The sequence below is a fragment of the Cyprinus carpio genome, chromosome A19 (assembly GCF_018340385.1).
Source record: "Cyprinus carpio isolate SPL01 chromosome A19, ASM1834038v1, whole genome shotgun sequence".
Taxonomy (NCBI): domain Eukaryota; kingdom Metazoa; phylum Chordata; class Actinopteri; order Cypriniformes; family Cyprinidae; genus Cyprinus; species Cyprinus carpio.
In genome coordinates, this window is record NC_056590.1 from 787,501 (window position 1) to 798,958 (window position 11,458).

General features: G+C 35.5%; 2 protein-coding genes across 3 annotated transcripts in view; one reads left to right on the forward strand and one right to left on the reverse strand.

The window, feature by feature from the left end:
- LOC109091216 (collagen triple helix repeat-containing protein 1-like) overlaps positions 1–1,115 on the forward strand; it is a 9,105-nt gene extending 7,990 nt beyond the window's left edge. Inside the window, exon 4 of the mRNA XM_042775960.1 lies at positions 573–1,115. Within this exon, the coding sequence (XP_042631894.1) occupies positions 573–715 (143 nt within the window). The 3' untranslated portion in view covers positions 716–1,115. The remainder of the gene's footprint in view (positions 1–572) is intronic.
- A 1,538-nt stretch (positions 1,116–2,653) lies between these two features.
- On the reverse strand, positions 2,654–10,886 carry LOC109062088 (mitochondrial folate transporter/carrier-like). Of its 2 annotated transcripts, XM_042775961.1 has the most exons (8): positions 10,388–10,886; positions 9,624–9,774; positions 8,415–8,500; positions 5,959–6,113; positions 4,510–4,623; positions 3,712–3,857; positions 3,442–3,576; positions 2,654–3,125 (listed from the first exon to the last, which is right to left on the reverse strand). In XM_042775961.1, exons 1-7 carry the CDS (start codon positions 10,581–10,583, stop codon positions 3,450–3,452), a joined length of 975 nt encoding a protein of 324 aa, XP_042631895.1. In that variant the 5' UTR covers positions 10,584–10,886; the 3' UTR covers positions 2,654–3,125; positions 3,442–3,449. The 2 variants fall into 2 exon arrangements, with proteins under 2 accessions (XP_042631895.1, XP_018934713.1); XM_019079168.2 differs by having other exon boundaries at positions 2,654–3,576; positions 10,388–10,874.
- Positions 10,887–11,458: the final 572 nt, after the last annotated feature.

Here is an 11,458-nt window from a genome sequence, read left to right on the forward strand (position 1 = left end):
AGACAGATAGATAGATAGATAGATAGATAGATAGATAGTAAATATAATAGACAGACAGACAGACAGACAGACAGATAGATAGATAGATAGATAGATAGATAGATAGATAGATAGATAGATAAATATAATAGACAGACAGACAGATAGTAAATATAATAGACATACAGACAGACAGACAGATTATCTATCAGACAGATCGATAGATAGATAGATAGTAAATATAATAGACAGACGGATAATAAATATAATAGACAGACAGATAGATAGATAGATAGATAGATAGATAGATAGATAGATAGATAGATAGATAGATAGGCAGATGATAGTAGATAAATATATGAATAAATGAAAAAAAGTAGAACGTTTTTTCTTTAAATCAATAATTTGTGCTATGTGTATATGTATTATAATTAATATTACGGTAACACTTTACGTATTTTAAGGTGTCCTTGTTACATGTTACATGTACTTGCTTTTATAACAACAATTAATTATGCATAATTACATGCAAGTAACCTTAAACCAAACCCTAATCCAGCGGTGTTGATGGTGTGTGTTTCTGTTTGTGTCAGTGGAGGGGCTCTGTGACGGGATCCAGGCCGGTCTGGTGGATGTTGGGATATGGGTGGGCACATGTGCTGATTATCCTCGTGGAGACGCATCGACAGGATGGAACTCTGTATCCCGGGTGATCATCGAAGAACTTCCAAAATAAGCATTCATCTTCATAACTGATCACTGTCATCGTCACCATACCAACAGAAGTCTTTGTGCCCCTGTCAGAGAAAGGACCTTCCTCATAGAAATGGGACAAATTAAAGCTAATAGAGTTGCTTTGAGTCTGTGCAGCTCTCATGTTTTGTAAGATTATTATTCTCTGGCTTAGTTTTGTGACAGTTAAGATGGATTCAATTTGCTCAGTACAGACAATTACGAAATAGAAGTATTAGATAGTACTGTGGTTCTGTGGACATTATGCTGTACTATGCTACTGCCATTTTAAGAGTCCAACAAAGATGATCCTTGCTTTGCTGATATTTATTTAGTGGCTCTTCCTTTTGTCCCTGGATGACTAGAACACAGCGTATTTTTGTATCCATTTTGTTTTTATTACCTAAAGTTTTGAAGAAAAGTCAGGTCATGTTTCACCTCACAAACATTAAAAATGTAATGTGAAAACAAATCTCAGTTTCTTTACTGTACTGCAAATAAATACAGTCATAAGAGCTTTCTTAAAAAACAAAGGTACGCCTTCTTTCTTTGCATGAACATCTGGGCGGCGTTATGAAAACTTCCCACATACTGACGTAGAGATGTGGGGGGCGTGTTAGAACGAGTCGTTTCAGGGGGGCGTGGACGAGTGTTAACTTTTATAAAGAATATCTCTTTGGATTTGAGACTTTAGTCTTTGCAACTTCACAGATCTTCTTTATTCACCAAGAAATTGTAACCTCCAAAGAGATAGAAAAACTGAAATTACATCATATGACCCCTTTAAAAAGGCCTATTTTAATTTAGACTAAAGGCTTGTAAGCTGGGGTAAAAATGCCAAAAGTACCAGCATCATAAAATGGAGTGTAGATGGAAAATGCAGCGGACGGAAGTGCGTGTAGCATCAATAAGGCTTGGAATGTCTTCTGTGGTACTGAAGTAGTTTCACATCTGCTGCAGGTTAAGATACACAGGCAAGTCACAAGACACACTTAGAAATGTCAGAATATCATTGGATTAAATAACAGAAAATGTTGTTAAATCATTGCAAAAATGACTCCAAAAAGTGCAGGTCTGAGAATTCCCCTGTGAAAAGAAGTACTTTTTACAAAAATAATATACTTTAAAAGAATATACTTAAGTGTGAACTGAATATGTTTTAACTCTTAACTGCATGTTATTTATAACTAAATAAAAATTGATTATAATTTACATTATTAAATGCAATTAGCTGAACTTTAGAGTGATTTGAACCCACACATTGCAAGTAGGAATAAAGTACGTCTTTATATGTAATTTCATAAATATTTTGTCTTTGAAATATGGTTAAAGTGTTACTGCTGAATGTATTAACAAACATTTAAAATAAACTAAAACATACTTTAATGTCATTTCTATTAAAACTTGTGTCATGATCTTAAATATATTTGTACTTACACATGAATATTAATGATGTAATTAAATACATTTAAAATATATATTCACTATAAAAGCAAGATCAAATAACACTACAGTTAAACTTATAACGAAGTACTTTACCCGTGCTTTAGTGTTAGTCAACACATACTTCTTTAAAGCACCACAAAAGATTATTTAAACAATGATTTTAAATGTAATTTGAAGTTAAACTTATAATTTGACATTATAACAAAATGCACTTTTTAAAAATCTACTTAAGTGTGTTAAATGTCTTTACTTAAGTACACTTAAGTGGCTTTTTATTTAATTAATATTATCTGCACATGCAGATAAATAGTACTTTTAAGATTAGGAGGAGGCTACAATACACACTCAATACAATTATTAACTGCACTTGATTTGATTAATTGTATCTAATTAAGTGAAATTAAGATATTTTAAAATGTGAAAAGCCTACACAGGTTAGTTTAGCTAGGCTTCTGTTCTAACTAAAAACTATAGTTTGTACAATAACTCAGGCTCCTTTGTCTGTTACATTTATTCATTTATTAGATGTGTAAAAATGGCTTATACATACACCAGCTCTTCTTGACAATAGCACACTCATATATACAAACCAAACATAACAGCCTCTCAGTTGATATTTCCTTTCATCGCAGTTAAAGCGTTCCTCTCTTCCAGTAGATATCCTCTACACACATCTGGTTAAAATCTGCTCCTGTCCTCCAGTAAAGTATCGGTTTCTCCAGGCCTGTGTGCTATTATCCTGCAGCATGACATCATTTCCTGAGCATGAGCAGTGCGGCTCGCCCTGGGCGCCTCAGCCAGCCGAGATCTGCTGAGTGGGTTCATTCTCTCATATTGCTCAGCAAATATAGCAGCTGTTTGGTGAAAACATCGTAAAAAAAGACAAACATCTCGAGGACTGTGTTTGGTTGCATTGTCACAGGATGGCTTGAGTCCACTTTTCCACAAGCCGCTCTTGTCATCGACCACTTGAAATCAATTAAAATCTTGAAATGACTTTTTTTTTTTTTTGTGGTTGAATATTCAAGACAACATGGATACTCTCTCAATAAACTCAACAATACAACAATCTCTCACTCTTTCTCTCTCTATGTGTACCTGTATTTTCTTCTTTTCATTCAGTGCACACACTAAATGCTAGTTTTGTCTACACGTCCAGTTCAGAGCTAAACAGGAAATGTTTGGTATTCCTGTTCGTCTCTGACACACACACACACACACACATACACATCCTGGTATATTTTGAGTTGGGTTGGTCCATCGTTGCGTTTGGTGTGTGTGTACCTGAAGCTTTAGTGATACTCTCCCAAAAGTAAGCGTGACACATTTTCGAACACCAAAAAGGTGATGCAGCACGCTGGAATGACTCGCACCAGGTTCGGGACCATGCCTTTGTAAAAGCCCTCCATCCCCTCGTTGCTAGACAGAACCAAACACAAACATACAGTCAGATGAGTCACAGTATTCCTGGCAGGGCCATTCTATGGGGTGAACTGGATTGTTAAAGGTGATCTCTAAATGAGCGTTTGACACAGTGTGTCATGTGACTCATACCTCCACGTCCTCCGCATGACGTCCACGATGCCGTTGTAGTTGTTGTGCTGGTCCTGCAGGCGAGCGCGCACCACCTGGTACGGGTAGGTCACTGCTACAGCAAATATTTTGGAAATGGCTGCCATGGCGATGTATTCCAATGGAGACTGAAGCAGAGACAGACGGGACGGAGAGACTGACTCACATCCATGAAACAAGATCATCACTGCCTCCAGTACTCATAAACCGCTCTTTCTAAAGGTTTCAATATACAGCCAAATGCCACATAATCAGGCGGGCCATTCTTTGGATGTGGGGCCTTTATGGTACCTCATAAAGTGTTGAAAATAAATTTGGATGAGTTTACAGTTCAAGACAGTGGCTGAGTTTAAGAGTTTGGGATTTTATTAGCTAATATTACTCTACAAGGATTTCCGGATCCGTAAAGGTCACTAAAATTAATTAAAATCTGAAAAAGTCATGGAAATGTCTTTTGTGGATATGAATGTTTCTAATTTGGTTCATATCGGAAATATTTAATCAAGTTGGAATTGCTTTAGCAATCTTTATAAAATTATAGAAATTATCATATAGGACTGGGAAATTTCAATTTATTGGTCAAAAACAGTGGGCGTAAATGACACTGTATGGTAAAATTTCAGTCAATTTTTTCAAAATAAGCTACAAAATCTACCCTAGGTGTAGAACAACTTCATTATTTGTATTTTATCAGAGTTTTGAGATATGAAAATCATGCAGCGCTGTTTCTCCTCATACTGTATGTTCCTTAAAAACGGATAGCTAGTTTTATTTCCTCACCAGCAGGGATTCAGTCGGCATCTTCTTATATTTGTTCCGCTCTCTTTTTAGTCCCTCGTAGGTCATGAACTGCAATGCAGCATGGGAAGTCCCCACCAGCCCAGGAACGAAACCCTGCAGTGGCAGAACAGCGAAATGAGGCTCACAAACATACAAAACCACAATCACACAGCTACCTCACAGTCTAAGAGCAACATAACTGCGTTTAACTAAACTAGACTAGACTAGAATTAAACTAGGATGACGTCTGCTTCAATATGTAATCATTTCAGGACAATCTGGTGTGTCTCACAATGAATTTAGCCTATGCTGTATTTAAGGATCCACAGGTTTTCCAAATATACTACAATCACACCCTCTTGTGGCCCTACAGAGAACTACAATGTTACAGAGTAAAAAGCTGGATCAGCACACTATTTAAAGCCAACATGAAACTTATTTTATGTCCAAAATTTGATGTACTGTATATCAGAGTAAACAAGTTATTAAACTCAAAGTTTACTAAAAAAAAAAAAAAAAAAAATAATATATATATATATATATATATATATATATATATATATATATATATATATGTATATCAAATCCTAAAAGTACATTTAAAATAACATGCAATAACATGCAAAAGTTAAACAGAAGCGTGCTTAATTTTGCTGAATGTGCAGTATATCAAATCCTAAAAGTACATTTAAAAAAACTTAACTTCCAGGTAATATAATATTAATGAAAGGTAACTTAAGTGCAAGTAAAGAGAAATGCTTTCAATTGCTGTTTCTTAACACACTTAAGTACACATATAAAAAAGTGCACTTTGTAATAATGTCAAACTGAATGTTTTATTTTAAAGTGCATTTTAATGTACATTTTAGTTTAATCAATAATATTTTGTCATGTTTTAAAGAAGTACACTTATTTTGATGTGTTGACTAACACACTAAAGCACATGTAAAGTACTTAATTATTTTAACTGCTGCTGTGTTATGAGATTTTACATTTAAAGTTAATATATTTTAAATTACATCATCAGCATTTATAAAGGTGTAATTACAAATATATTTAAATAAATGGCAGATAAGTCTCAATAGCAATTACACTAAATTATAATCTAGTTTATGGTAAATGCTTATCAGTACATTCAGCAGTAAGTTTAACCATATTTCAAAGACAACATAAGTATGAATAATGTAATTACACATAAAGTCCTACTTAAGTGGGTTATAAAAACTACATATGCATTTAACATAAATTTAACCAAATACATCTTCATTTAGTATGCTGATGTGTGCTGCTTTTTCACACAGGGGAATTGTGCACAAAATGTGTGTTTGAGAAAGTAATTAAGAAAAAAAGTTTAGTTTCATGTTGACTTTAATGCTGAGATTAGCACACATGAAAGCTCTATTACACCTGTAACAGGATCTCAGGTTAATTTAAAATCTGTAGATGTACCCTGTATAGTCCTGGGATACCCTCGTGACGGTATATTTTCACGAGGGCGTCCATCATTCCCTTGTACTGCTTCCGTGAAGGGTCTGCATTGTACTGCAGCACCAGCCGGGTCTTTGTCACCCAGACTGGGTTGGTGAGGCAAAGCGTCAGAATGCCTGGAAACATGGAACAGGGGACCTTCACACCAACACTTAACTAGTCACTCCACGTTAGTGCTCTGTCTGAGATCTTACAGGTTGTTTTTACACGTAAAAGAGACCAATAGGAATAAAAATCATTGCTGATTTATCTTTATGAGTCTAAAAATGCAGGTTGGGGTTGATAAAGAATGTTTTTGGTCATACTGGTAAAGCTGAAGTGTGTGCATTTCTTATTAGTTAGTGAGAGCATTGTATTGCACTGATTTTGTTGGTAAGTAGACTACTAGTTCCTCAATAACAGCTTTTTCACTTCCTAAGCCAATACCATAATCTTGTTTCTTCTCTATTTTTTTTTTCAGTTACAAAACAGCTGCACATAAAACAGTTTTGAAGCTGCTCATTCCTGTCATGCAATGCATTTTCATATCCTCTTCATATGTATATTAATACACAGGATCAAATATTAAACTCACGTTTTTGGATAAAAATCGCATTAGTTAGTTTTACTTTTCTTTGTTGTAATATTGCAAACATATGCAAATTTCTACCTTTGTGAAAAAACTAAAACTGGTAATTGTGAGAGAAAATTTTAAAATAAGAAATCAAGTCACATTATTATGAGATATAAACCTGTAATTACAAGATATAAAGTCGCAGTTACTGTTTTATTTTCCAAGACCATACAATTAAGTCAACATAGAGGTTTGTTTTAAATAAAGAACTGGCAACTGACCCTTCACTAAACCCCTAAATAACTGCTACTCTGGCACACTTTACAGAACGTCCCATAATGATTTGAAGACTTGTCAGACACAGCATTATTTTCAGAAAAACGTGCTTATTAAGAGGTAAAAACTGATTGGATATTATTCTTGCATGGGCTGGAATGAATTGTGACATTGCAAATCTTTTTACCCGCCATATTTCTTTAAAGAAATGAACGCAGTAACGTGATTAAAATCTGCAGAGACTGCTAATCAGAATCAAGTCCAACGCTTCACACAGTCAGCTCAAACAGAGAAGCTGAGAACATTAGTGTAAGTGAACCGAAAGAGGAACACATGCTGCGCTACTGTTATACTGCTGCCTGTACTGTTACCTGAATCAATATGCAATTCAATTAATAGTAAGTTAGTGACCTAGCAACGACGTTTCACCATATTCTGGGACAATTTCAGTAATATTCAATTTAAAACTATCCATAGTTTTAAAAAGAACTGCTTTCTATTTTAATATATTTTAAGATGTAATTTATTCCTGTGATCAAAGCTGAATTTTCAGCTTCATTCCTCCAGTCTTCAGTGTCACATGACCCTTCAGAAATCAGTATGATATGCTCATTTGCTGCTCAAGAAACATTTCTGATTATTATCAATATTGGAAACAGTTGCGGTGCTTCATATTTTTGTAGAAACCGTAATACATTTGTTTCTTTAAGGAATAGAAAATTCAAAAGAATGGCACTTATATTAAATATTTAGTAACATTAATAAATGTTTAATTGTCACTTTTGTTCAATTTAATGTGTCCTCCTGAATAAAAGTATTCATTATTTAATTTCTTTTTAAAAGACAAAGACTGATGGACAGTGGTATACGTTATAAAAGAGCAAAATCTCAACTAAGAAAATGGTAGACAGCAACAGCTGCTGAGCAAGGATTGGTCATGAAGGCTTTCAAGGCGGGGCTTAGTGAAGGGTCACTTTATTAAGAAATATTCCTGGTGCTTCCTTAATACTTTTCCATGAGTCTAAATGTTTTAAAGAAATCATGTTGTGTTAATTTGAACATCAATGTTATGTGTCCTCAATTTCACTTTCCATTCTGGTAGTATTTTGTAAAATGTCCTTTAAAATGACCTTAACGACATCCTCCAGGAAGTGACATCATTTTAGGAAGGAAAACCACAGCTCAAGCATTATGATTATGGCATCATCTGGTTTCTGTCATTCTAAAATATTCCATCCTGTTATAAATAAATATGAAAATTCTATCACACAACCCAAACTTTAAAAAGTGGTTAAAACTATTTCAAAATGAACTTGATTGACCGAACAAAGCAGAATCAGAAACTTCAGCTATTTCTTATCATTTTGTTTCTGTTATGCAGTCTGTTCTATTGTATTAAAATTAAAACAAGCCCAAACCGGTCATGGACGGCGTAGCCTACAGTTCAGGCATAACAGGAATGAGCCAGCTGAAGAACCCGGAGTCTCCGAGGCCTCTGCCCTCCCAGTTGCTCCAGTCTCACAGCTGAGCTACAGATTTAGCCGTGTTTAGTTTGTCAAGCTCACAGGTGGCTCTTTCTCGTACTGACCTGCCTCCGCTGCAGACACCAGGTGTTCTCCAGCACTCAGCTCTGTTTGCCGTCCCTCCCGTGTGTACGCTTTAATAGCATTATAACTGCGGGAAGATGAGAAAGGACCATATTATGTTCCCCAGAGCCTTTTGCATGTCTGGTGTACAGTGCTGTAAACTGAACATCCTTTATGGAACTGTTATTGAATGATTCATTTACTCACTCTCATGTCATTACAAACCTGAGTAAATCAGCAGAGCTTTTATTTTTGGGTCAGCGCTGCTGTATTTAAACCCCTGCTGGATATAAAATTGCTGAGCTTAATCTTTATTTGTTATGGTTGTTATCGTCATCCGATTTCTCTCTCGCTTCCTATTTTATTTTCCTAAAAGTCTATAAACAAAATATTAGGAGTTAAGTTCCTCTGGCCATTATAGCCTGCTTATCAACTGCTTTTGAAGGACAGGGCCCAAATCAACAGGGATCTGCTGCTTATGTTTCATTTCTGCTACCCGTATAAGGTTGCACATGCACACTTTGTTCACCAGTGATCCTGATCTGAAATTAGGTCAGATAGCTTTGTGGAGTAACTTCATAACTCATCTCACTGTTGGCAGCTTCTTTTTTTGGCCTGTGAACATTAAAGGTTCCATGCCTTTTCAGGAAAGTGCTCTATATTATTATTATAATCATCATTGTTATTATTTATTTATTTTGTGTTATTTTAGTTTATCGAGTAGAAATAGTCAGGATCAATGCTATTTACACTACTATTCAAATGTTGAGGGTAAGACCCTTTTCTGCTCACCAAGTCTGCATTTTTTTGATCAAATATACAGTAAAAACAGTAATAGTGTGACATATAATCACAATGTTTTTTATTTGAATATATTGAAAAGTTTGATTCATTTTTAATTAAAAATTCAAGGACACATACGACTGACTGAAAAAATGTTTGGAATGACTCCGTAAAATGATTCATCAGCTTCACCAGGATTCTTTGATGAACATAAAGTTCTAGGAAGCTTATTAAAAATATAAAATAATTTACTGTCACTTTTGACCAAATTAATGCATCTTTTTTTTTTTTTTTTTTTTTTTTTTTTTTTATTGTACTTACCCAAACTTTGAATCGTAGCATATACTTAAGCTGTGTTTAAATTTGTGTTTAGAACTGCATTCAAACAGGAAATTCCATTCTGTGCTTCCCTTTTCCACACAACTTACAAGAGGAAGTACAGGCCCCACGATGCCCCGGCCCCCCAGATGTTGGGGGTCACACCCTGATAGAGTCCTCTAATCCCTTCCAGCTTCCAGATGGTCTTCATGCAGTGCACCACGCCGTCGTACTGGGGTCGCATTTTCAGACCATCACTTACTGGAAAGAGAACGAGAGATTGGGGGAAACAACACACTCCCACTTCTGCTTCAAAACAATCTAAAAATATCCTAAAAAAGGGCCGGTGCAAAGGTACAACTAGCAGGCAATCTGCGTTGTGTGTTTTTCTAGTGCTCTGGGCTGTGTCTCAAAACCTAGAGAGCATGACACACTTTTTCAGATTGTGAAACAGTGTCAACAAACCATTTATTTTTCTCTGTTAATGACATGCATGACTAGGTTAACATTTTGATAATTAATTTGCCAGACATTATTTGATTAATAATAGAAGACTTTCATTATCCAGTGAAAACTTTACAAGGCAAGTCTCTTGTTCTGTGCATTTTCAAAATACTACTTTTCTTCCTGAAACTTAATAATGACCAGAAAATATATTATATCTTTTTTATTTAATTGATTTATTTATTTTTATTTCCTGTGTGCTGTTTTTTATCAGTGCTAATGTGCAATGGGTTATTGTGATATTTTGTAAAATAATTTAAAAAGCCTGACCGGACAGTATTTTTGGCCTTACTGCATGCGGTCCAGGTAGGCAGCTCTACAGGTTTTGAGACACTCTCTGCAGTATTATACAAAGTAAACATGTACTCACCTGCGAACCTGATTTTGATCAGATCCAGGGGGTGCAACACCATTGTGGAAATAACACCCCCACTGAGTCCGGCAGCAAGATTTTCATATTTGATGTGTTTCGAGAGTCTCAGGAGGCTTGCAGTAAGTGAAAAGGAAGATCCAGAGGAGTCTGCAGCGACTGCAGCGTGTCTCTGTCTGGAGACGGTGGCGGTCATGTTTGTTTACGTACTAGAGACGGACTCCCTGAGCGAGTAGAATACACTTACTGAGTGCAGACAGCGGCACATTAACCGTGTTTAAAAACAAAACATCAAGTAACCAAAGCCCCTATTAAATTCAGCAGCCACCTCTGGGCCATTTTTCTGCTCGCTGCCGTTCTTCTGTGCACCACTCCTCTCCACTAAGAAAGAAGGTAAATAACAGAGCGTGGTGACGCAGGCCGGTGGACGGAGCGACGTGCTTCGCAGCAGCCAATCGCCATCGCATGTGGTGTGACGTCATTCAGCGATCAGCTTCCACAGGCTCTAATAATCTGTTTTGAGAGTGAGCTATATTTGAGGACACACTATATTTACTGTAACCTACTATTTATATAATTATAGTAAATGTGCTATACATTTTACTATTCGCATATTCTATTCTAATAAGACGCATAGTATAGTGTTGGGAAGGTTACTTTGGAAATGTAGCCTATTTAAAATACACTAAGTAGTGTAACGTTAACTATTTCAAATACTTTATTAAAGTAATTTACCTGATTACATTTGATTACTTTTCTAAATCTGTTTTTTAAACTGTTAATCATTGTGAAACATTTAAAGCAGGCAGGATTAGCCTTACAGTGATTACTGTCAAACTTTCAGGATCCTTCATCGCTTGAATTAAGATTATAATTATTTTATTTTTAAACACAGCCACCACAGAATCAGATCGTTCTGGGGTTAAATACAGATTTAAAATCATAAGATACAGTGTAATAGTTACAAACCTAAATAAAACAGTTAGGCCCCTATCAAATAAGCATTTGTCCTATTCTGTGTACACAGAATTTAATGAACGAATGAATATTTCCCCCCTCACAAGACATGCA

Bases quoted from the DNA above. Each gene is read 5' to 3' on its own strand.
- LOC109062088 (XM_042775961.1), bottom strand. From the start codon at position 10,583: ATGACCGCCACCGTCTCCAGACAGAGACACGCTGCAGTCGCTGCAGAC. The intron at 3,858-4,509 runs GTGAGGAAATAA...TCTCTGCTTCAG, and splicing joins TGCCGACTGAATCCCTGCTG to TCTCCATTGGAATACATCGC. The intron at 3,577-3,711 runs GTATGAGTCACA...GGTTCTGTCTAG, and splicing joins GTCATGCGGAGGACGTGGAG to CAACGAGGGGATGGAGGGCT.